General features: G+C 39.6%; 2 protein-coding genes across 5 annotated transcripts in view; one reads left to right on the top strand and one right to left on the bottom strand.

Annotated features, from left to right (window-relative positions):
• Positions 1 to 3,991: 3,991 nt before the first annotated feature.
• F3 (coagulation factor III, tissue factor) lies at positions 3,992 to 10,760 on the bottom strand. Its single transcript, XM_080602940.1, has 6 exons — positions 10,616 to 10,760; positions 9,567 to 9,681; positions 7,227 to 7,411; positions 6,616 to 6,794; positions 6,331 to 6,490; positions 3,992 to 5,176 (listed from the first exon to the last, which is right to left on the bottom strand). Exons 1-6 carry the CDS (start codon positions 10,683 to 10,685, stop codon positions 5,037 to 5,039), a joined length of 849 nt encoding a protein of 282 aa, XP_080459066.1. The 5' UTR covers positions 10,686 to 10,760; the 3' UTR covers positions 3,992 to 5,036.
• Positions 10,761 to 10,891: 131 nt separating this feature from the next.
• The window catches only part of SLC44A3 (solute carrier family 44 member 3), a 104,939-nt gene continuing 88,909 nt past the window's right edge, over positions 10,892 to 26,921 (top strand). The window contains exon 1 of one of the 4 annotated variants that reach the window (XM_080602884.1): positions 10,892 to 11,334. In XM_080602884.1, coding sequence (XP_080459010.1) covers positions 11,293 to 11,334 — 42 coding nt within the window. In that variant the 5' untranslated portion in view covers positions 10,892 to 11,292. Of the gene's footprint in view, positions 11,335 to 11,944; positions 12,506 to 14,491; positions 14,653 to 26,921 lie in introns of those variants that run through there. The other 3 variants (XM_080602889.1, XM_080602890.1, XM_080602883.1) reach the window with 3 other exon arrangements.

The raw sequence follows: 26,921 nt of genomic DNA, 5'->3' as shown, positions 1-26,921 counted from the left end.
GTAAAGGAGGAGTAGATGCGTTTGTGGTTCTACTCCTGTGGTGACAGCTGAAGCTGACATATGATGGTATGGTTGCAACCTTGATGCTTAATGGAAGCAAAAGAACCCATGAATAGAGTGGAAAGATGGAAGATAAGACTATCAATTCTATGGAGATATGTATTTGATGTGAATGGATAGTAAAGTATGAAGGCAGCAGAGGGAAAACCTTTTATGTTAATCAAGAATGTACTCTTTAAATTAAAAAACAAATAAAAAACCCCACTTTTTTCTGAAATAAGGACTACTTATTCGAGTAGGTTTTAAAATCTCTCTTGTCATTCTAGGTCATTTATTACACTAGATTTTTAATTGAGTTATATGATTACTGAAGAGCTAACTAAAAAATGAAAGATCTCATTGGGAGAATGTCTCTATTCAGAGGAAGGAGATTTTTAATTAAACCACTCTTTTGATGAAATAGTTTTGTGAATATAATACTACTTAGCTATTTAAATATGACCTGAAGCAATATGGTAAAAAATATGAAAATAAAAATAGAAGAAAAGGCATTGTAGAGGCTTACCGAGATCTTTAACTGTGAATGTTCTTTGGGTTGAGATTAATAACTTCATTGCTAGTTAATAAGTCAATAAAAATGTGTCTATGTAATGGCAAGTAGGTGCACTGAGACATTCAGAACAGTGCTAGCAAATGCTCTGGAAGTTATTGATCTAATTATGGTGACCAAGGGAGGCTGTAGAGAATAAAAAAAACGCTGCCATGCTATCAGTATATTCCTAGTTGTTGATTAAGGGATATATATTTATTCTGGTGCTTTATTTTTGTTTAAATGAGATCCTAACAAGTTGTTAGGATCTCATTTGCAGAAAAGGTAAGTGCATCTTTGGGGAAGAACATGTCATGGAAATGAGTAGGAGATGGATGGGAGGAATCGAAACAACAACGGAGCTGGGGGGAGTAAGGAATAGAAAAGTTGTGAACATCTCATAGGAACAAATCACTGAAGTATGTCACTAATAGGGCACACATTTTTACAAGAGAAACAGGCATAATCCCTGCAACTGGATTTACAAATAGTACCTGGCTATTAAAGCCCTGGAGGCAGTCAATAAGGTTGTGTCTTTATTCCCAGGTAATGGCAGGTTTTACTGAAAGAAATCACCCCTGAAGCAAATCTTCCTTTGGAACTGCCTAATTCACTTGCAGTTAGAGGCTGGGGAACTGCAGGAAAAGTCGTTCCTTCTGGGTCCTTGTGGAGATACTGACATGGGCTGGGTTAGAGCCCTTGCCAGAAGAAACAAAACAATCTGGGTGGTGGGAACGTATCCCACCATAGGGTGGAGGGCAGAGGAGATTTGCAGCACGTCTTTCCTGGTCATTATACCCTGAGCTTTGTAAGTGTCCCACTGTAAAGCACTGGAGGACACACAGCAACAAATATGGGAAGGGCAGCTTTCTGTGAGTCTCTCTGTTCAGAGTGTGGGTGAACAGCAAGAGAGAGAGTATGGCATGGTGAATAACACCACACCAAATGGTTTTGGCAAGATTTTCAGCTGGCCAATTCCTGTTTCTGTCCTGTCTAACAGATTGTCCTTTGTGTTTGAACAAACAAAAAATAAAATCAACAACAACAAACCACCACACTGGGACTTCTCTCTCAGTAACGAACCTAGGTGATAGAAAGCACAGTTACATGTATGTGGGTAAATACTGAGGAACTGCAGTTACTGAATTGACTCTCAAGTCCTTTCAAAAGCCCACATGTTCCTGTGTATTCTAAAGTTATAATACTGTGTAGCAATTACTACTAACCTGGAAAACAATTAGCATTGCAAAACTGAACCAAGAAGGACGTATTTCATAGCGGTTCATTCTCGCTCCCTCTACGTAGAAAGTTTGTCCTGAGTTGCCACATGGACAATGATCCAAGTTAAGCTTATAATCGCGTTCTTATCATTACATGCCTCTCAGCAGCAGCCTTCTCACAATGAAAAGCTGAGTCTGCTAGAAACAGATTAGCTAAGCTGTCTGCTGCTATTTGTCATGTGTTTATGGAGTCTTGTAAAGTTCATTTTAAGTGATGGCAGTAATTTTATCATCTGTAATGTTAGGACTAGCAGAAAACTAGCATCACAACATCAGCCTTCATTCACTCATGTGAAGAATTTGGTTTTAAAGCAGTATTATGGTAGTGGCTTGTTACAGTATGCAGTGTCACACATTCATTTGTACAGGAAGGGTACACAAGTATATGCCGTGGGTACCCTTTTCCACAATAGATGTCAAGGAGCAAATCAGCAGATGGGAATTAGGATTGTCAGTAGGAACACTTGGTGACAGAAACCTGCTTACGAGATAAGCCAGGGAAGGTAGGTACGTAGGAAAACCTATTTCTCCTATTGATTCCCTGGATTGCTGGCTCTGTCTTCAGTTTTTACAGTGCTAAAGCTGGCCACGTGTGTGCTGTAGATGGGATCTAGTATTTCTCCCTAGTGACAATACCTCTATTCAACAACTTTTTTCCACCCTGATACTGTGAGAAAGTTGAATCTCTGCATAAAGCAGTTCACCTGGGCTGTATACACCGATCCAAGGAATAATACTTGCAGATTTTTTTTTTGGGGGGGGGGGGCGGAAATCACCAAAGCCCAATTCTTGACTGTCTCCACAAACAGCAATAAAACTTTTGAAATTGGATCTGTAGGCCCTGTGACTCTGGTTACTTACTATTGATGAGGCAATAAAGTACTGTAGCTAGGGAGCAGAAGCACCACAGTTTTCCAAAACTTGTGCAGCAGGGGTCATTCTTAATGCCGTTTAAGGTGCTGTTTGCATATCTATGGGTGTTCTTCCTTTCTTTCAATAAAAACAGAACAAAAGAAAAACTCCTAAGTAGTGAAGCATGATCTATAATTTTTCTATGTAGATGACGATAATCAAATGCATGATATAGCTTATTGAATGCTGTGCAGTTTTCTACGGGCTTTAATTTTCTTATGAACTTTCCCCTTTACTGAGCTTTGCACTGAATGAAACCACTGAAGTAGAACAGCAGAGGCAAGGGGAGTAATGGTGACAACTTTGGAATGCTTTTAAATTTACTCCCACACACTCTTCATATTTTTGATTGCTGGTGTAACATTCCTCCTTACAAGGTTTGTGCATCAGCAGAAAATGCATCAAGCAGTTATTGCACAATATTATGTAAACAATTTTTTCCCACCCTGTGAAAAACAGAAGTCAAGGACAAATAAAATGACCATAAATCACACTGGCATATTCATAGGACTCTTAATCCATACAAAGAAGTATCTGTTGTATAGTAAGGATGACAAATATCAAATACAATTCTGTAAAAATTGATAGGTTGGGATACTCATAGGTTATTATCATAAACACAATGGATATTCTCTTTAAAGGCACATATAAAGTTTTGAGATACACAGCCAATTAGTGTAAACTGTAAGATTCATTTTTTCCCATTCCTTTTTTTTTTGCTGTTTGTTTCTTTCCTGTTTTGGTGCCTATCCCCACCATTAGCAGCATCAAGAGGTATCAAATTGCAGCAGTTCTTATCTCTGGGCCATGCCCCATAGTGCCTTGAATAAACACAAATACCGCAACTGCTTTAGGCAACGGTGTGGGAATCCCTAAATAGACATCCAAACGGGTGGGTGTCCAATATACTTTCCATTAGAATGAGAAATTGATACTGAATAATCACTCAAACAAGCAACTTGGAAAAAGGCAAGAGCAAGAGCAAACCAAGAACAACTTGGAACTCTTCAAAACCTTTTATCAGTTCATGAAGTATGTCTTCTATTTTTATCCTTACAGATATGTGCCCTGATGGTCTATTTCACCTGGTCCCGTTTAGACTTCCAACAACTTTTCTAAACTGCTGTCACAAGATATGTTTCCTAAACATATTTTTAACTTCAGTTCTTGAATGAATATTGTACTTTGTCAAAAAAAAGGCAAAAGAAAATCCTATTTTCCCAGTCACCTTTATTTCACTAGAGTATAAATTAATAAAGTATAAATTAGTATCATAAATACAGATATCACCAGTACAAAAATTAGATTGACATTCATAAAATAAATATTAAAATAGTCATAGCAAAAGGTACCTCCGAAACCTATCACCAACATGATTTGAATCTATACTGTACCACAGAACCTACTGATTCACCGTTTAATACAAAATAAAATTAAAAATGCAGTAAATACTGCTACCTACTCAGTGTTTGCCTGAGGTGAGTTATTATTGCCTCAAACTGCAAAATATTTACCCTAACACTTGCTTGGAACCATCGGACTACCCTGTTTGTACAAGTAGAGGTGTAGTGTAATCCAGATATGCTTTCCATATGGTTAGCAGCTATCTACCTCAAGAGTGTTCATTAAAGTCACCAATAGACTAGTTTCAGTTTGTTTACCACTGATTGCATATATGCATAGATAAATAGACCAAGCCAATTTTATCCAAGAAGTGCAGAAATGATAGTAGCATCTTTGTCCCATCTGAACTAACAGACCATTTCACCAGTTAATAATGTTGTAAGAAAGTCAGATAAATAGAGGTTTTTGTTTCACAGAAACAGAAAATTGTTCCTTTTAGTTAGTAAAAGAAACGTATTTTTCAAAAGTAGTGTTTTTTCCCATCACAAGTACCATAAGTTGTCTGGCTCAGTAAGGCTTATACTTTAGAATACCTGTCCAAATCAAAGACTCATTTGATTCTAGCTGAGAATCCTGTTTCAAACAGGACAATACAAGGTGCTTGGGAAGAGTATATGTGCAGGGTAATCATACTGTAACAGATCAGAATACTCTTCCAGCCTCCAGCCACTAGTGACACGAGGGCTTCCTGGTATCTGGGGATTTTTCATCTGTGACTGTCTAATAGATCTTCGAATCACGTAAGGTTTTGGCTTCAAAACTCCTTTACCAGAGAGGCTAAAGGTTTCACCCAATTCACTTTTTTTTTTTTTTGCTTTGGAACTGCCATGAGTATCCACAGTAGTTTTTCCTTAGATACCATTAAACGGTTCTTTTTCTCTTGCAGCTTTTGCTTTTTTGCGTTTACACAGGATCACTGATAGAACAATGGCAAGAGTGATGACTGCAATTGCTATCACTGCTATGATGATAAAGACTTCTGCTCCATATTCTGTAGGATAGAGAAAAAAATCCAACGTTCAGTTATCAGAGACATGTCACAATACAAATTCTTAGAACCCACCCGACTGAACTCAAAAACTGCTTTCTATATTTAACAGCATCACAGAATTAGAACGATCACCTCAACATGAACTAAATTCATTTTAAAATGGAATTGTTGAACTCATGTAATATTTCACATGGTCCACAATAGGTTTTAAACTAGATAGTACACTAAAATACCATGTTACCACTTCAAGACTAGGCCAAGCACCTCCCCAAACCCCTGCATTAATTCTGTGAAACTACGTCCAAGTGGATTTCTTTTTTTAGGCTAGAAGCTAGAAAACACCAATAGAAGAGATTTTTATTCAATTTACTAGAATTCAAAACTGTTGTGATATATGAAAGTATACATCTAGGTAAGAAAGTTAATTAGAGACAGCCAATTCTGGGAGAGGTTTTCTACTTTTTTTTTCCCCTACAGATGAGATAGTCTCATCTGATATAGTAATGTGATACTATTTAATAAATAATCATGGCTTTATACTGAAGAAAGTTGTTTTCCAAATTGTTTGTTTGGAATTAAACTGGCTGATTCACTGACCACTCACTAACTTATTTACCAGCCAAGAAGTCAGTTTGTCGGCTGACATGGCATTGTAACAGTAAAGAAAGTCTCAGTCTGGTCATCTGCTTTTGACATAGTAACTAAAGTTTAGTTCAAACTGCAAGTCAACAGAAATGCCGGTTATGCAGGTTTCCAGCACTCCTATTCTGGATTGCTAATCAATCACTTATTATGGCACCCAGTACTGGAAGGATCTGAGGCAAACAATGGAACAACAACACAAAGATGAAGGCCAGTGATGAGATCTGAAACGTTGGTGGCCAGCCATCAACTCAATTTAAAACTAAAACAAAGCAGTTTAGCAAAACCCTGAAACCAATTCTATCCAGCTGAAGATGCTGGACTCTTTTTTCCTTAATGGCGTTCTTCCCGTGAGTTTCCACATTTGTCTGTGTCCCCTTGGTTGTAGAACAAATAGTTTATTCTACAACTCAGGCATCACACTTCAAGGAAGTACGAAATATATTCAAAAATCAAAGCACTTTTTTCTTGCAATGCTAAAGACAGCATGACATAATTCACGAGATACATACCATCTAAGATAGTTCTTCCTACACTGGTACAAAGCACCATGCTTTCTTGACCAGTACGGTTTTCTCTGCGAGAGGGAATGATTGCCTGTATGTAGAAGCAGTAGTTGTTTTTGTTGTCAACACTTATTTCGAAAGTATTGCTTTTTGTAGTTGCATCTTTCTGTAAAGAAAAAAAAATCAGGAAGATATTCTCTGCAAAAATGCTAGCTCTTAAGGTGGTACAGAAATTATGCAGCATTCTATAGCTATGGAATACATAAAAACTAGAGCAAGACAAGACCTTACCTTTCCAGAACTTTGATCTTTCCAGTAATAGAGTTTGTATTCCAGGTCATGTTTGAAAATATCTCGAATACTTTGAAAGCTTCCATTAGGAAACATATAAGGTGTAAGTGGATCTTGGAACACAATATTCAGTTTGGAATCCTGTGTGTAATGCTGGATCTCTGGTTTTCCAAGAACAGCTAAAAAAGCATTTTTAGGATTAAAACACTATTATTATCTCCCCCCCCCCCCATATCAGCTATTCTATGGTTTTATTGTTTTCTATATAATATGCTCTTTTTCTCTTCCTCCCTCTAATTCCTTCCCTCCTCAAATGAATTATAAGTTTACTGAGCCAAGGCAGTACAGGATTATTAACAAATATCTGTATCTAGTACACAATGGTAATAAAATGTTCAATTTACTGCAGTGAGAAACAAGTCGTAAATAAAATCTTAGACACTGCCCTGCAACAGGGAAATCTTTACACCTGTATGTTTTCTTCTAAAATATCAGTAGGGCTACTAAAAGAATCTATAGGAAAAATCTTTAGGCCAAATACAAACCTTAAGTCAGTGGAAATCATTTTGAAATGAAGTTTATGATAAGATTTAATTGGCAATACTACTCACTCTGATTATAAGGTGTGAATTTTTCAGAGCTTGCAAAAGGTGGTTCTTCAAAGTTATCCATCCCTGTGGATTGTACAGACAATATATGTGCTGTATAGGTCTCTTTCACATTCCTGAGTGCATCAGTAACATCACACTCTGTTTCCGTGGTCAGTGTGCATTTTTTTTTTGTGTCAGATGTCTGTCTGAAAAGAGTAAGAACAAAGTGTCAACTCTTCCCAAGCAGGCTTTTACAAGCTATTTATATATGTTAAAAACATTTTTCCCCTCAGACTGTATAGATTTCCCTCAGTCAGTGGAACAACCTTTCAGGTATAGGCTGAAAAGTAGAAGAAAAACCAAACCAAACCTGACCATAGTTCTGTACAGGTATATTTCACAACTCAAAGTAGAATCAAGTAAGTAAAATATGAGCAATAGTAATTACAGTAAGATGTCATTGGATACACATATGAATTAACAATATGAACTTATATGAGTTGAACTGAAACCAGAAGCAGTTCTGATTTTGTTTTTCCTTCTGTTGACTTATGAAAAAAAAGATGTGTAAATCACTTAGAAAGCGTTCTCCCTGATCACTGATGCATCTGAAAACTATTGCCTTAAGAAACATTAGTTGTACTAGGAAGCTGCCACGTAAATTAATCGTTTACAATGTCTCCTCATTAATGTCACTTGTGTTTGCATCTATGCAGGTAGAAATGTCACTAAGAACTTGACACTAGCAGCAATTTTAATTGCAGAATTGCATTATAGAAACAAGAAAAAATATTGACAAAAAACATGACCCATTAATTCTCTTGGTTTTTAAAGGGCTGAGGGTGGGTCCATTTTCTTGAGAAATAATGAATAAACTGGTAAAATAAGTGTTAATGGCTCACTTTGCATTCTCGCAAGAAGGAACAGAAAAACAGATTTGATATTACTGCTTCAATTCTTTTTCTTGTTTTTGTTGGTGAATTAAGGAAAAGAAAAATTGTGTAAACTTAGCTGAAAGAGAAAGAACGATGACTGGAAATTAACAAATGAGTTTTCCTCCTGGTAGGTCAAACTTTATTTAAGAGTTGCCAGAAGTCCCTTCCCACTTCACTAGATTTCTTATGTCACAGATCTGTTCGTTTTAGTATCCTTCCTTTGAAACAGGACAGAATAGATTTGATCTTGGTGATCAATCAAATGTACTTTCGTAAGAGTACACGGAAGAGAAAGAAAACATTTAAGTGCATTTCATCCATGGGAACACCTTGTCTGAAGAAGTGCCTCTGTATCAGAACTACACTTGATTCTACACTGAATCTTGGGCAAACAGGCTTCAGTATTTCACAAGCAAAAATGTCTGGAAATAAACTCCAGATTCACAAAACATTTCAAAGTGCACAGTGCTAGATAAGGCTCTGTGTCCTTTTGATGTCTTTTTGTAGAATCACGCTGCTAAGATAGGTTGTGCCATTCTGCTAAGTATGTGCTTTTAAGTCTATTCGTTTTATCGCTCCCTTAGATTAAAGAATAAAAGGGCACATGAGACCACTGCACTGGTATTTCATCCATTAGTCATGAGAGCTCTCATTTCTAGGCAACTTTTATACACAGAAGAAACTACAGCATCATATTTTCATTAATATGTGGGAGAGCTGATGATGTGTTTTCCCTTCAGGGCATGTTTAATAATGGTCTATGAATTAATATGGGAGCTAAGAACCATACAGATTTATTACTGAACTTCACGGAAGTTTTTGTGCAGTATTAAAAGAGGTGTTAGACACTTCACATAAGCTGATTGTTTTTTATGTCCACAGTATTTTATAGCTTCTATAAAACATTACGACAGGGGAAGTCTTGACGGAGCTAGACAAATAAAGGGGATTTTTAGTATTACCCAGCAAGATTAATTATACATTTATAGTGATTCACTGATTAGAATAAAATTCAGACTCATATTTATCAGACGCCTCCCAAGACTGAAGAACAAAGACTTGGTCCAGACACCTTGAAAGACATAAAAAGGTGAAATTCTCTCTAGTACATGGTATGTCACATTGAGTGTCAACTTCTGAGTACCCTGCCCTACATCTCCAGTGCAGCTGGCCCACATCAAACCTCAGAATTGAAATACTGATCTAAAGCTCAACTTATCATTTCTGAAGTGGGCAAAGCCAGAAACCTGAATCAGATATTGCTATAGTTGGATATAAAGAAGTATTAACAGCTGGGTTGGCAGTTTTCCTAGACCCCTTGCCTGAGCTCTTTTCCTGTTACATTCGGTCTCAGAAATAATCAAACGCTCTGTCTGCGTCTTCCCTAGTTGCCATTAAGGTACATGCCATGGTGTTATTTACTTACCCATGTATTTCTACTGTATAGAAGTAGCCTGACGGTTTTGGTTGCCACTGTAGTATAGTTTTAAAATTGATTGAAGACCAAGTTATATTAACTGCTGTTGGTAGTTCTGTGTTACCTTTAAAAACAGAAAAGAGCATCATCAGTTGCACTGTAGGTAATTCCTGTCTCCCTGCATTCACTGCTTTGTTAAATGAGGCAGTTGCTGTTAATTGCTAAGAGAGGTTATTTTGGGCAAAAAGGCTCGGTCCTGCCCTTTGGGCTCATGCTTGACTCCATGAAGGAATGTGTCCTGGCAGAGGTGAGAAATATGAGAACAAAATTATTTTCTTTCCTGTTTCCTCTAACTCCCAGGTTGCTGAGGTAACTTATTCGGAGTCTTGTCTAAGGCTGCCTCTACTTTTTGGTCCAAGACCCCCCAAGAACTTACAAAATCTCGGACGCTTGTGGCAAAGTCCAAGAACCAAGCAAATACGGTGTAGTTCAAAATCACCCCAGCTGTATCTTCTGCAGAAAACACGAGCCCCGCTCCCCCTTTGATTTACCTGGGGAAGCCAAACCCTTCATTTACTTGGAGAAGACAAGCCCTTATACTCGGGGAAGGCGGACAAAGCCCTCCTGGGGCAGCGGCCGCCCGCACCCCGCGCCCCCCGGCCCGCCCCCGCCGAGCAGGCCGCGGCGCCGCCGCCGCTTCGGGCAAGAGCGGCGTGGGGCAGCGGGCCGGGAAGCCCCGAGCCGCGGGAAGCGCCGCGACCTCCGCGACCCCGGGCGGCCGGCGCTGCGCTTGGCGACACCCTCATCACCTCCCGCAGCCCGCTCTGCCCCCCGCAAGCTCAGCCCTGCGGCCGAGGCGAACAGACCTCACCCCCGCCCCAGCGCCCCCGGTACCCAAAGGGCTCCCCTCAGCAGAAGCCGGCCCGAGGCCACCCCAGCGCTCCGCAGCCGGAGCGGGGGCGGGGACGGAGCCCCCGCCGTCGCGGGGCGGCTCACCCCGGGGGGGGCCGCCCTCTCAGAGGGTCCGAGCCCCGCGCCCTCCGCCCGCTGATACCCACCGGCGGCGGCCAGGCGCCACAGCAGGGCGCCGAGCAGCAGAGCCCGGGATCCGGCGTGGGTGCGCAGCATCTTCGAGGGGCGGATCGGCGGTGAGCTGCGAAGGGGCGGGAAGCGCGGGCTTATATCTGATGGGACAGAGGCGGGGACTGCCGGCGCCTCGCCGGTGGGAGCGGCGGAGGCCGGGAGCGCGGGGGCCGGGAGCGGCGGGGCGCGGGGCAGCGGAGGCGGAGCGGGGTGCCCCTTGCTCCCCGGTGTCCCTGCTGCCGGGCCGCGGGACGCGACGGGCGCTGCTGGGGCCGGGCGGCACGTTCCGGGGTGCCGGGGGCGTGTGCCAGCCCTCGCCTCGCCGCACCGGACGGCACCGGAGGGCCGCGCTGTGACACTGCTCCTCGGTTCTCTCTCCCTGTCCTCACGCCTGAGCGACGCGTGCCGGGGCTCACCTGTCCGCACAGGCGCCAGGCGAAGTTTCGGGTTCTCTCCCTCACCTCCTTCATAAACCGGGGACCTGTTGACCCTTCCCCTACAGGGCTCTGTTGGAAGGCTCCACGGGCAGCGGAGGATCCCGCTCCGAGGGGCTCTGCGAAGGCCCCTGCTCGCGGGCCTCACGCCCCGGCGCAGCCTCGGGGCCCTGGAGGGAGCTGCGACCGCGCCGAGCGCCCGGCCTGCAGGGGGGGGAATGCGCTGTGCCTCCCGCCCAAAGCGGGATCCCGCGCCGGAGGTGCGTCCTGCGGTGTTAACCCGGCATTTCTTCGGGTTTCGGTGCCTTTACAAAGACTTATACTTGGAAAGTGTGGGTAGGAGAAGACTAATAGGGACGCTTCGCATTTAGTTGTCTTTCATGCTTGGTGCACGCTTAGATACAAGCAAGTGGTTCTGTCCCATCATGTAAAACACGTATGGACCAAACTACATCAACTTCACAGCCTCCATCACATGGCGTGTTTCAAGGTGTGCCTAAAGCCAGGGGTTTTTAAATTATCAGCATACCTTAATGAAAATCCACCTGTACACCTGACTCTCCTCCCTTGGTTTTTCTCATCAAATTTCAACGCTGTCTCCATGCAGCTGTACGCTAGCATGACATCAGCCCAAAGGCTCGCATGCCTTTAGCTCTGTGTAGAATCCTGATCTTGTGTGACTAGATTTTCAAGATCGTGATCTTACAAAATCATAGTTGATTTCCAAAGGTCTTCACAAAGAGAAATGACACTCATTTTCTTAAAGAAAAGAGGTTTTATATAAAACCGTAAATCACCTTTAAGCTCTAATTCCAGTTAAATTTCCTGGCAGTTTAGTCACAAAAGATGGAAAGCAGGCCAGCTGTGTTACGGAGACGGTCTCAATATCCTCTCCTCACTGCCATCTCCTCTGTTGTGACCGCCCATACCTGAGATAGGCGAGGAACCTTCCGGACTGTCTGGAATAACCACCTCGACCAGTGTTACCTTGTTCCAGATTCCGGCAAGATATCCATCCCCTGTTGAGTAGTGCGAGGCTTTTAGAGGCTGTTGGGCACTGCAGGATGAGGGGAGCAGGCTGCCAGTTCACCAGGGCGCTGGGAAGCAGGGCCTGAACAGAAGGGCCTGTATGGATCTAGCAGGGGAGGTTGGGTGTGAGGCTGGAGGAAGCAGTGAAACTTTGCGTGGCGAGGGAAGGAAGTCGGAGGGAAAATTTGATAGCTGTGGGAGGAAGGCAGCGTGCTCCGGGGACAGTGGCTGTATGAAGTCATCAGGGGAAAGGGATGACAGAGAAGGGAGAAGCACAGAGGCGAGGAAAGCCGCTGCTGCCGCCTCTGCTTTCTTCCTCCTCTTCCATCAAGTCTTGGTGCAGATTTGACCGAAGGATAAGAGTCACCATGCTGCCCAACTCCAGGCACCAACCCGTGGGAGGTAAGGGGAGCCCGGCACTGCCTGACAAGGGGTAATGCCTCTGAGCCGGGAGCCTGCTCAGCAGCTGGTGACTTAGCGGTGACACTCTGGGTCACATTTCCTGTCCGCTTTAATGGTATTTCAACAGCCTGTTTAAGACAGAAAAATTCCCCTTATTTTAAAGATGTGTTGCTGCGTGCAGGCAAGCATTATGCTGACTTAGACGTCCAGCAATTTCTATGGAAATTTAGAATTTGGCTTCCACAGTGGAATGTCAAAATGTAAGCATCTAGTGTGTATATGTCTATAGCTGATTTAGTCATCCTCTGCTCATTTTAGAGTCAGCAGAGAAAAATTTCTCTCCTAAGGTGAAGTCCATGTTTTCCTAGTACAGGCATCTAACGCAAATCAGATCAGTCCACTTAAATATTGAAATAAACAGGAGATTTCTGTTGGTAGAGCCCATGATCTTGACTTTACTGAAAGTGTGGGAAACATACAAGAGCAAAAGCTTGGCTGCACGCCTTGGGCTAGCGAGATGACCTTTTCCACTTTGTGTGTCCCTCTGATGAGCTTAGTGGAATCAAGGTTATTCACCATTGGGAAAGTTTGTTGGATTAGGAGCAGACAACAGATTTTCATTCTTTGATATGTACACCATGGAACCAAACCACATATAGCTTATGGGAAAGGTGAGGAGAAAAGGGGAACTAAATCTGGAAAACTCCTGGTTTCTGGAGAGAGATGCATGTATTTATTTTTGTTATGTGATCTACTAGAACTCTAAACTGGTTAGCTTAGAGATAGCTAAGAAATACTTTATTGCTTAGCAAAGCAATTTCAACATCATACATTTTGCGTACTATCATATATAATTATTGATGTTGAAGTAGAATGCCTCAGATAACATCAGTAAAAGATCAGTTTCCCTATGCTGGTAGTTTTGCAACATTTTAGGTAAGATTTTGTAATACTTATTAAAGTTCTGAAATTTTGTAATGCTATAGAACATTCATCATTCCATGCTAACATGAAACTCAGCAATGTTCTCATGCCCAGTAGTGAAAAATCTACTTGTGTGAGTAAGATTTGAAATCCCTGGGAGCTTTTTTGAAAATGAAATTTCTCATGATATTTGCTCCATTCACTTGGCTTTTTAGATCTATCTTTAATGTGTCTCAGCAATGCATATTACTGGCTAATGAATTTACATATACAATAAAATATATTTATTTAGATAAAACAGAAGTTTAGGGAGCATTCAGTGACTTTGGTACCTTCTTCTATAAATACCTGAACATTTATATCACAGAGCTGCTCAATCAAGTACACTACTGGAAAGGCATACATGGACTTACAAATACTGCTGCCTTTTAAACATCATGATTTAGCAGTACTATAATTACTGTATTTGGTAAGTGGAAATACTTGCCAGTTACAATATGTTTGCTTTTATGGTAGTAAATAGGCTGTGAAATTCAATAACATACACTGTATGTACCCAGCATAGTTCTTTGTTGTTCTTTCAATCTTTTTCAGTTCCAACCAAATTTCTAAAAGGAAAAGACCATTCAAAAATCTTGAAATGAGAGCAAGTTTACATCAACACTGCTTTTTCCTCTGCATGTAAATACCTCAAAATGATCAACTAACTTAGCTTATTTACATGTTATGAGTTGTATTCCAACCATTTTATACACTGGAAGGAAACTGTATTTACCCAGCTTTCCTATGGACGTGCTGAAAACCCGTGGTGAAGTCAGGAATGTACTATGTCTTCATTTTATACTGATTTCTGCGGTTTATGCCACAATCACAGGCTTGTGCTTCCTTTTTTTTTTTTTTTAATTAAGCAAAGAAAAAAATTTATCTATGGAATGTCTCTAGTGAAGATAAAGGAAAAATACAGAAAATTGATATCAGGATTTAGATACTTCATATATGGCTAAAAGCTAAGTAACTGATTTGTGTGAAGGACCTGCACCAGGGTAGCGCGGGTGGCCGTGAGCCCAGGCGTGGGAGCTGGTGGGGTCGGGCACTGGTCAGCAGTTCTCGGGTCGCTGCGCTGCTCTGCAGTGCTCCGACTGCTGCTGGCCTGCTTACATAGCTGCTGAGCGGCGTGATGAATGAGGTGTGGTGAAGGAGCTAAGCTGATATCAACAAAACAGGTATTTCACAAAGTGAGATCCCACGTACGATAGGAATTACTGGTCGATATTAGAATTCCTGAAGCAAATCTTTTAGGAGTTTCTCATACTGTGCTTTTAAATTTTGTTATCACATTTATTGTACACACATTCTCTCACTTACACTGATAAATGAAAACCAGAAAACTAGCAGAAGAACAAAGCTTGTGGGAGCTTTTGGGTCTGCGCTGGCTCTGGGATCTGGTTGTGTGGAAGGGTGCCTGCTGGGGAGCCGTGCCAGGGGGAGGCTGTGAGCTGTGTGCATGCTGGAAATCCTGTGGACATGTCTTTGGTGTTAACTCCAACTTACTGGCTGCTTTTCTGTTTCCTGCTCATGGAATGGTGTGGGATGCATTTACCATCCTTTTCAGAAATTGTTTCACAGCATTATTTCTCGAAGAGGAACCCGAGATACAGATTTGTGTACATTTAATTTTTGTTGTCTTCGGGGATGCTTTGCAGTAAAAGAGATTGTCTAAATGAAAATTTAAGCTATTCTTTGCTTAGTTTGATGCATGGAAGTCTTCTCAGCATCTGTTCTTCTGTGCATCTGAGTGACTATGGCAATGCCACAGGTATGTGGTCAGGAGCAGTAAGGTGCTGGTGTGACGCTGCACACAGCTGTGTTTGTTTATGGCACTCCTGCCAGAGGGCAAGCAATTTAATGTCACTGAAATACAACAGAAACTGTCGAGACAGAGAAAAGCACTGAATTGTATCAATTCCTTCTGTGCCTAGATGTTTTTGGTTAGCTTTACCAAACTGTTAGGAGGTTGCACTATTGTTCAGCACTGCAATGCTGTCTGTCTTCCCTTTGCTCCTGTGTTCCAGCACAGTTGTGGAGAACTCTTAGAGTAATTCCCTTACCCCAGAGTATCTTAATTACATTAATTAATCTTGCAGTTCTTTTGCATCTCTCTTGTAAGATTTTATTTTCCAAATGATGATAGACGTGACGCAGGTGCAACTCCCAGACCTTATTTACATATGTTTTCTTTTCATGCCTGAGCTCATGAGGAAGGGATACTCATTGGCAAAGCCAGTATGCCTAATCCCAGCTAGCTTGCTTTTGCAAATTTCATCACCAGTGACAACAGTAGAGGAACTCCTGTTACATTTCAATATATGTGAGGTCAAATTAAGGTTTAACATTCTTTCACCTAGGCCAGTATACATTCTTCATGCATGAGTCAAAAAAACAAAAAATCGTTTTTTCTCCCTGCAATTTATTTTGGGTTTGGTTTCCAAACATAAGTGGCCAAACTGGGGAAAAAAGAAAAAAAAGTGAGCAACTTCAGTATTAAGTGACAAGGTTCCTGTTTAACAGAAGGCATGTCCACTAATGAATCTATTTTCATGTCAAATCCAGTCACAGCTCATGACTTTTTAATGAAGTAACTGGAATAAATTAATTCTACTAAGCAGTTATTTATAGCTGCTAGTGGAAATCATTTCCTTTCCCACTCAATCGTTAAAAAAAATCGGACTTTTTATATTAGATGTGGCATACGCAACTTCTCCATGAAGAAAATGGAAGTCAAGTTCTGTGCTCTAAAAATATTGTTGTGAACATGCCTTCAAGGTCAGGCAAGCTTCAGTTTGAACAAGTGTGGTTCCCAGTCTGTCATTACATGCATTCTTAAGAACTGTGGGAGATGAAAAGGTAAACTGAACCTTGTTTGATTTGGCTGTTATAATGTTTAATGCTATTGTATTGCTCTCTTTTCGAGTTACTTGCTAGGAACAAAACGTATCTGTACGGAAAGTACCCTGCAAAATTAAAGTGATAGTTTCTTTAATATGCTGTATCTCTGTTCTTTGACATTACAGTACTCTGTTGATGCTTCCTTTACTGCTGATTTGGGGGTGAATAGATTAAAGATAATTAGAGAATGGATCATCTTAGCTATTACAGGAGACTAATTCTGGATTTGATAATCAGACAGAATTAGCCTGCTGCACCAGTGTAACTCCCACTGGTAGCTTGTCCCTTCTACAGTTCAGGGGATTTCCTTCTGAAATGATTTCTCCACTTCCCAAGTCTGCTTTTCTGTCTCACACCCAAGGAGAGTCAATGAGATTATCAAACATAGATTTGACTTTTTAAGATGTATCCCAAGTTCCTGTTTAGCCCAGGAATATATAGACAACTTTTTCACTATCATGTGTTTGAATTACAGTCTGTGCACTAATGATGACATTAGGTAGATACACTTTTCTTCCCCAGGTATCAGACTGTAGATTGCTGTGTCCTGTCAGTCATCTTTCTATTTACTTTCATATATGTTCTGTATACTTTCTATACTTTCATCAAAATACTGCATTTGTCTCCTTCCTGTAAAACATTAGGTAAGTTTGTATGGTACTACAGGTTACTACGAGACCCAGCACTGATTGCTTCCTTGGTCAGAGGTAGTCCTTGAAGTTTTGAAAGCTTCCTGCACAATGGGAAATGGCTGATTTGTAATGATTGTCACAGTACAATCTTTGTTTTGCACTTTTTAAGTTTGTATTGCAATTAACTTAGCTAATTTAGTATATTTTTGTTATCACTGGAATTTAGTATCCTTATGATTCTTGTTTCCTCAGAAAACAAATCATGCCAGTAGTAGTTAGAAATGTACTTATAATATTAGTTACCCTATGTGATTAAAAAAGTGTTTTGTTTAGAGATTTTGAAAATAAATAACGGTATTTTTTCAGAAAAATACAACTGAAGTATTCTTATTGTTATCTTCATATTCACCTTCTTACTCATCTTCTTATCTTTTTCTTTAATAAAATACTAATGGAAAGAACAATACCCAAATCCTAGGCATATCTATTTAATGTGACATAATTGCTTACGATTTACTGAATAATTAAATATTATTGTAAAGAAACATTACTTTAAAATGATACAAAACCAATGTAGATTAGGCATACAATTTAGTGAAATAAATGCACTTGTCCCTCAGAGTCAGATTGGAAACCTTCTTAAAATAGGAACAAAAAAAAAAAGTGTTAAAAAACTTAAATGGTTAATGGTGCCCCATTGGTTTGAGCTCAGAAGTCATCATCATGACAAGAGTGAAGTCTACCTTCCAGATCTTCTGAAAGATGTGGAAAGAAGTGAAGAAAAAAAAAAAAAGGAGAAAGAAAGAATGAAAGAAGGATTTGAGTTCTCTGGTGTCAGTTAGTATTGACAGAATACTGGCAGAGACCATATCACCTATTAGATGTTCTCTGCTCCTTTAGGCTATTTGTCAGCTCAGATCACAGAGTCATTGTAAGGATCTTAAAGTTTAAGCTCTGCTAACAAGCTATGCCGAATAGGGGGGACATCACTGTTACTAACCAGCTTCTTAGCTGTCCAATACAAAGGGTAAGAACCATCATAGGTCTGATCTAGGGACAAAGTCTGAAGTGGTTTTCTTGAATATCAATACACTGCACTGGTCTTGACAGACATACTCGTTGTCTGTGTCTGAAAGTCATAACCAATTTTAACTCAGCCAGCTCTAGCCTGGCTGATTACAGCAAAAACTGGTAAGAACTCAGGCAACACATTCCTCTGTGTGGAGCAATCCTCCTGTAGTGGCCAGCATCCAAATGCATTCTTTCACTATATCAGAGGGCTAACAGTACACTTCACTGACCTGTGTGGGTTGATTAAGGAGTTAGTAAAGAAGGGGTGAAGTGAAACTTCCAGTAACCCGTGTTTAGTTAGAAAATCTTTGTGGTTTGCAGCCAAGTGTTGAATGTTGAACCCCGAAAGTCTCAAGAAATTTAAAACAACTGTATTATTATATTCTTTTAATGCAATAGAAGGCAAGTTATGATCTCTTGTAGAGCCTTAATTCTGGCATTCCCAAGTGTTACCTTCAAAACATAGCAGTTTGATTAGCTGCATTTGGAGCTTTGTGAGTGTATTTGAATGGAACGTAAAGCACATCGTAAAGAAAATGGTTCTTAAACTGAATGTTTGCCTTTGAAAAAAGAAAAACTGAAAATGAATAGTATTAATCAGTCTGAAAGTTCAAATGATTTTGCTCATAAAAAAGTGTGATTTCAAATGATTCTCTGAACAGCTAGAGACAGCATACCTGTTTTAATATTGGAAACCTGATTTTATTTGTAGCCCAATTATAATTGTTCTTTCTCTGTGATACTTAACTTCTAAATAACATTAGATCAATTTTTATTTCCTGGTATCATTCTGCATCATCTAAACCCTACTGGGCCATACTGACTTCTGCTGATACTAGCAGGAACATCTTGGACTATGTGCCTCCCCTCCAGCTCCTAATTTGGTCTGTCTTGGTTGTAACTGGTTGATAAACCAATTGTCAGTGTAGGAGGAAAAGTACCTTTCATATAAAGAGAAAATACTCCTTGGCTCTCTAGGACACCTGGACAGCCAAAAAATAAAAACAACCCTGTAAGCTTCCAGTTACGAACTTAGGCTCTTCAGAGCTTTGGTGACGTTGTATTTCTGCTGGTAGCAAGTCCACAGGTTAATGCAAATTTTGAAGTACAGTTGCCTGGGTCTTTTTCATACATTGCCTACCCAAAGTGTTTTGTAAACTCAAAACAAACTTGCATTTAGACTCCTCCTTTCCTCCAAAAGACAGTCCTGTCCTCTAGGCTTGTACTTTTCCCCAGTCTTTCATGGGCTGCAATACACTTGATAGAGTCCTTCTAGGTCCCTAGAAAAAAACTTTTTTTTTTTTTTTTTAACCTTTTGGAGAACTAGCTGTATGTTTTTTCCCTGATCTCAGCAGTCTCCCAGTCTCTGCTTGTACTGCAGGCTCCTGCTTTCTATGCCTCTCACTCATTCTTTTTCTCCCTTTCTTAATAGCAGAACACAACATACAGGACACAATAAACTACAAATAAAAGAGAGAGCATCTATTGCACCGTTATAACAGATAACAATTCTGCAACAAAGATTCCTTCAGAAGAAAAATCCTTAACATATCTCAAATGCTACATGCCCTGAGTTTTGTGGTTAATCATTAACTTACAGGCAATTTGAGACAAAAACTTGTCAGTTCATAAATAGGTCAGTACCACAGTCAAATGCTGTGAATTGTCACCTAAGAAGTCCCAAAGATTTGGCAAAATCCTTTTAGACTTTTCCAGGTTTATAAAGCAGGGTCTTAGGAGTTACTTTAGTACCAGCACAAATACGTCTGAAACTCCCACAAAGATGCTGGGGACAAAGTTTTGAAGAAAAACTATTTCTTATCTAAAGAATGTGATCAGGTGAGTGTTAGCTGTGGAATCTTTGTAAACTGTTGTCCATCAGGGACACCTTAAGAAACATAATGCTTAAGAACTTGAGAAAGAGGTTGCTGAGTTCATGGGCCCATGAGGGGCATTCATGAAACTAACATGGAATTTGGTACTTATGTAATCAAGTCCGATTCATTAAAAATAGCAGCACTTCAACTGTTCAAACAGAGGGTTGAAAACAGGACTTCTTATAAAAGTTTCCTCTTCTAACTTAGCTTCTCAGAGTTAGAAGAACTTCTTTGAGACTAATGTTCAAATGATATGCAGAGCAAATATATTCTTCCCCTGCAATTCAGCACAATTATTGTTTTTATTTTTTTCCCTTTGGCTTTTGGGGAGAGAGCCTAAGAAAAAAGAAGTAAATAGAACCAAGTTGTATCTGATAATAATAGAGAAGCATACTTACAGTCCTGTAGATACACAGATACAGCACAATATACCTGCTCCTGAATTCCATACGTGTACGTCCAGCAGGTAATCTGCTTGGAGGTTGTTCCATTCTTTAGTGCAAGTCCTAATTTAGTGCAAAACCTGACTGTCCAACTTGCATAGTTTCCTTTGTGCTTACAAAGCTCAGAGTGTACGCTATCAACTTGATAACAACTCCATTCACTCTATGCAGCTCCAGCACATTCGTTTTTGATAGATATGAAAAGATTTGGAAAGATTTAGATTGGTAGAGATAGCTTTGCCTTTCCTGATGAATATCCTGTAGCATTTGTGCTGATAATTTCCTTGATCAAATACAGTATTGTGCAGCACGTATTGAAGGTAGATAATGGTGTGCTGATAATTAGCAGTCCCAATAAAATTAAAATTGGGACTGTGGTGGATCTACTGTTGCTTTCCTTGATAGCATTTCCTTTTTTTTTTTTTTTTTTTTTTAATAATGATCAGCCCTGATAAATTTTCCTGAAATGCTTTAGTAAAAAGAGGCATAAAATTTTATAGCACCTAGTTCTAATCTTACATATTACTTTCCTTTGTTCTTAATCTGGTTGGAATTTTAAGAGTCTCCAGGTCTTGCAATTAAAATGTAAAATAGGCAAAGAAAATCTTGGACTGCATTTTTAAAATATTTCACAGGATCCTTTCTTGCCTCTCTCCTGTTGTGAGGCATGCTTGGCGTAGGCATCCTTGATACACAACAGAGGCTTGAGCTGAGTTTCTATCACCTTGGAATTTTAAAATCTCAGGAAGAATTCTGCAGTCCTTTGAACCTGAGGTGTTACTTTTGCAAACACTTAGTACTGCCAGGCAGAGACAGGAATTAAAAGGGAGGTGAAATTCCAGTAAGAGAGGCCGGAATTGGCTGGATTTCAGCTTCCAATCTCTTTTGACATAGCCTTAAACCCTCACTGCACAATTCTGCTTATATCCAGTCTTGCTATCTTGTGTCCAATCCAAAACTGTGTCCCCAAAATCTAAGATTGTCTCCAGCCCCTCTGTTCTTTTGTCTTAAATGTTTCTGAATACTTTATACGTTCTTGTCCGAAATCATTCAGAGTTTAGCAAGTTCATTACTCTACTTGAAAAGGCTTCCTGCATTAAATGGGAAGTCGTGTAGTGGTGCACAGCTCACTAACAGTTTTGAATCTGTAACTTGAGGTTTTGATTAAGCACACAGTGAGGATTTCCTCTTTCATTGCTTGTTCTAATTCCTATGTATGATAAAGGTTTCGATACTTGCATCTTCTAGAAAAGAAAGGAGGTAGCCCTAAGAACTGGAACACAGACACTTTCTGAATATAAATAGGGGCTGCTTTACCCATGAATTGACTAAGGCTTAATGATTCAATCTAACCAGGAATCTGACACACATAATACCAGACTCATGCAGGCCTTTATGAGCTACTTGAAAGAAAGGATGGAGACAGACACTTTTCTGGTCTTAGCCTTGATGGCATAGAAGAAATTAGAAGTCTAAAGAAACTAACAAATACACAGAAACACATTTTCTTTCTGCCAAGAAAGAAACAGAGGCAATTTTTTTTCTGCCTCTCTGGTTATTTGCCGGTGATCAGTGGTACAGACTCCTATTCGAGAGGGGCAAGCAGGAGAGCAGCTTTTGTTAGTCTCTTCTGCCATCCCTCTTTTCTCTGTCACTTGTAGCTGACATTCATATCTTGTCCTGATTTAACCCTGAAAGAAAAGTCAGTTATATAAAAAGGAATGTTGCAAATAAAAATGCTGTTAAATTAAACTGCCATGGTACATAGCATCTATAAAAGCTTTACATTTTGTCTTGATCACTTGGCAAATACGGCCTGTGTTTGACACATTTCCATAGTTTTTGCTCAGCAACTAATTCCCCTTTCAGTTGTGTTTTTAATAGCCTCCTACTCGGCTGGGTTTTATAATTCCATTCAGTACTGTTTCCTCAACTCTCCCTGGTTCTCTCTGTCAGTATAGAAGTGGAAAGTAACTGACACTGTGAAGTACAATGAAGAAAATTTAGTTAATAAAAATTAAAACATTCTGTTAGTATAAAATAACTTTTTAAATGTTCCTGTAATTGACAGAATTAATGGTAGATTATTTTTGTATCCTTAGGTTCATATATCCTTCAGAACAGTAGTTCCAGATGAAAATGTTTATGATAATTTGCTTTTAGATGCAAGGGGAATTAATATAAGAAAAAACATGCCTCATAACCTTTTTTTTCTTTTTTTCCCCCATATAGAATACTTGTGTTAAATAAGTGAACTGTCCTACAAAAGCAAAGCTGGAACATCAAACAACTATACAGAAAGTTTTTGGCCAGGAAAGTTTCACAGGTCTAACTATATTAGCAAAAAAAAAAAAAAAATCCAATGTAAATTTATCTTCACATTAAAAATATTAATCTGTCTAGAGACTTCATTTTCTCTTCATGACATTTCATGACATTTTTAAATTGCAAAACACACATTTGAGTTGAATATATCCAGAGACTCAACTCCAGCTTTATAACTGGAGTTACTGCTCTTGGAAGTATTACAAAAAGTATAATTTTTTTTTGTTTTTTTCTTTTTCTTTCAAGTGTCTTAGATTTGAAGATGAGCGACCGGGTCTATGACTAAGTTGCCTTCAATAGTGCTTTCAGAAGAAAGACAGCAAATAATAGTCATCTCAATTACTTCTGTCCTAATTCAAATTCAGAGATTTTCCTTCTACACTGCTAGCTAAACTAGCTTTGTAATCCCAGTTTCTGTTTTCAATTTTTAAGATAGATCTGATGTCTGGAAACTTTTTCTTTAGTGTTGGTGTAATATCGTGTAAGCAATACCTGATGTGCTGCTTGAATGAACAGCTTTCCTACACATCATTAACCTCTGGGTGCAAAAACCTGTACTACTGAAACAGATCAAAAGTCACCTTCCGGTCCTAAAAGAGCGTAATTTGTCTCCAGATCTGAAAGAGATTTTCAGAAGAGTTTTCAATTACAAGCCACATTTATAATTTGAAGGTATGTGGCTTATAACAAGTTTGAACCTGAGGAACTTGGAACTGAGTTTTAAATCACCTACTTCCAAATCATTTGCATTTATTTTTAAACTTTATATAGCCGCGCAACTCTAAGGACATATATCTAAAAGGACATATATACTAATTTTGTTTGCACTGCTTATATAAGAACTTAAGCTTTATGAAGTTAATTTGATAATGAAAAGAAAATCTGGTTCAAGGTATATGAGATATGGATATGCATGCGAGACCTACATCGGTCAGCCGTAGTACGTTCTTCATCAGCGGGCTTAAAACTACGATTCATACAGGAACTTTGTTTTCTCCATAAGACCTGACCCTCTCTGCAAAGGAAACAATCATCAGCTAATGGTATCTTCTGCCAGCCAGCTCAGTGTATTTCACAGCAATTCTGGTTTAAAATTCCAAAGAAAACTTTCCTGCTGACATCCAGAGTTAAATTCTCAGAGCATCATAATTTCCAGGTATGAAACAACTACACCCCCAGCTGTTAACCACTGCAGCGACAGGGTAGAACCATACAGCACTGGCTGTGTGTTGCAGACTTTCCAAGGCTCGTGTTGACTAACGTACCTCTGATGTGGTGAAAATGTGTGTGTGCATTTGCACTTTTGCCACTACCAGTAACATGGGATACACACTTAAAGGATACACTGGTGCTAGTAAAAATGAAGGAATCTTTAGGCCTTATTAAATATGGGTTTAACTATGAGTCTGCATTTACTTTGTGGTAGAAACTGGTCCAAGGACCACTTCTTTCCCTTTTCTCAAAGGGGTTCTTATTGACATAGAGAGCAATGAGATATCCCCAAACGCTATATCCAGCTTGACAGATGAGCTTTCTGTAAAACATCAATTTCAAATATACTCTGAAATTATACAGCACATATTTTAATGTATATGAAGAACCAAAATATTTTGCTTTTTTGTTCTCAGACCCTAGCTTATGCTAGTCATCAGCACCATAACTGCGCTAGATTTTTGTTGCAAAACTCTTATGTTTTTGCTTTCCATGTAATCTCTTTATTTGAGATCAACTGAACTTTTCCTTTTTGTGCTTTTTTTTTTGGGTGGAAGTGTTGCTTGTTATGTTTTTTCATCTGGAGCAGTGAGTGAAAAGAGAGAGGCAGACATGGGATTTTTAAAGAAGCAGATGACACAACATCAGAAAGAGGGAAGTTTAAGGGTTGTGGCTTTCTAGCACATTTGGACACTATCTGTCATGTCCTAATGCTATGCTGGGTCATAATTTAAACTGTTATATGTTTAAAAATGCCTGTTACCATTCGCTCTCATAATCTCCATGTTTTCAGAAACCATAGTGCTGAAACACTGAGACAAAACAAACAAGAAACACATAGTTCGCAACATATGCAAACTGTTTATTAATATAAGTTTTGAATATGAAATGTACTAAGTTGATTCTGTAGTGTCATACACCCACTTGGTAATGTGTAGATGGCTATACAAGATTTGAGGTTCTGGTTTTATTAGGGCTTCTGTAAATTAGTAAAAAAAGTGAATCTAAGTAATTCAGATAGGACTACTTTATTTTTGCTCTTGAGTGAGAAGGAATAGAAGCAGGCCATGAAATCACTGAAATTTTATTGGATTTATTGTATTTGTAAAAGTCACTTATTTACTGCATGATTTTATTCCTTCCTTATTTTACTTCTCTTTACAACTACTAGTCACATCCTTGTTCTCTTTTCCTAAACAAGGTATTTTTTAAAAAATAAAAAATGAAAAAACCCCGTGAATTACATCATGATTTATGTGGGTATTCCCAGACAGAAAAATATACTGATTTAATTTGATGGTATACATTTACAGGACTGTCTCCACCAGGGACATAATCCACATGTGAAATCAATGTTGTTTAGCTGAAAACTGTCAAGAGTGGAATTTCACATTCTTATTGCAGGGTGGATAGAACTGTATGTTAAACTAAGAGGCTCCTGCACAGACCTGTTCTGATTTAATTAATGCAAACTAAGAAAATGCTGTTAGAGATATGGTTCATCTCTGGAGGTGTTGGAGTCATTGTCCCTGGGGTTGTTAAGGCAAGGTTGGACGTGGTGCTTAGGGACACGGTTTAGCGGGTGATACTGTTGGTAGGGGGGTGGTTGGACCAGATGATCTTGCTGGCCTTTTCCAGTCGTAATGATTCTATGATTCTATAATCTCAGTGTATGGATCTCACTGCTTTTGGTCTTAAGCTCTTCTCCAGACTTATTCTCTATGAGCAGTGTCATCGGCACAGTGCCTTCAAAACTTGGTAGCTGAGGCCATGCCTGAATACTTCTGTATTTTCCATACAGGAAAAGCAGCTGTCCTTCTTTCAGAAGGTGGTTTTTTTGTTTGTTTGTTTGTTTGTTGTTTGTTTGTTTTGCTAAAAGTTATTGGTATTGAGACAAATTTTGTTTTTAAATCACTGGGCCAAATTATTCATTTTTAAGGGTTTGAAAATATTTATGTTCTACTGCTTCAAAAACCAGCCAGGTTATCCTGCTGTTATTAGTGTATAGGTTTGAAGAAAAAACTCTTAATACCAAGGAGTACACAGCTAAAACCATCACTGGGAATTTCCACTAGGAAATTTGCCCCCTGTCTTTATAAAAATAAAACCTAACTGAGACACATGCAACTAATTTAAGAGTATAATCAGCCCAAATGCTGAGTTTTTATACATTTCTCAATATTAACTCTTTTTAATAATGTGGTATGACTAGAGAAGGGCCTCATCTTCCCACTATAGCAGACTTGCAGGAAAGTAGACTACTGTTAAAATCAACATAACGTTGTCCCTTGCTGTTGAGCATTTTGCTTCTCAGATTTTCTGGGGATCTTTTGAAGGAATGGCATTCAAACTGAATGAAGACTTAAGGGGCTGGCACAGTTGCAGATGGACTAAGACACCTGACCCAGCTGTTGCTGACTTTGTTCATTCTCAGGAACCTGATTTTCTGACTTCTCTGTCTACAGGCTTGCTTTTATTTAGAATGTAAGTGGAAGTGAGCATTCCCCGGGCAGGCAAGAGAGAGGCAAGTCAGAAGAGGTCCAGGCTGAGGTCACCAAAGGCAGGCAGCCTCCATCAACAGGGAGGCAGGCACCTGGGCTCCTCTAGCCCAAGATGAGGTCTGTTTTCTGCAGCCTGGTGAGAAAGATTGTCTCAGCTGTAAACCCACATATTCCTCATATTCACAGCCAGTTTACCTGAACGTTGGTCAGGGATTATACCTTTTTTTTTTTTTTCCACTGCATTACTTGAAAACACCCACATCCAAAGCATAATAATGCTTATACCGTTCTGTCTGTATTTCCTATAACCTTTCAGTCAGCTTTTGCCTCAGATAGCTTTAATTTTCTTCCAGATACAGTTCCTTAGTGCAAATCTTTCTTTAAAGAACCAATTTGAGTAAACCTTCAGTGTTCTTCTAAACCTTTGTTTAGAAAAGCTTATGTAAGTCTACAGAACTCCATTAATGATTGTCAGTTAATGATGA

The sequence above is a fragment of the Anser brachyrhynchus genome (genome assembly GCF_964034855.1).
Source record: "Anser brachyrhynchus genome assembly, chromosome: 8".
NCBI lineage: Eukaryota > Metazoa > Chordata > Aves > Anseriformes > Anatidae > Anser > Anser brachyrhynchus.
Note: the sequence above shows the minus strand (reverse complement) of the source record. Positions and strands in the feature narration are given on the sequence as shown.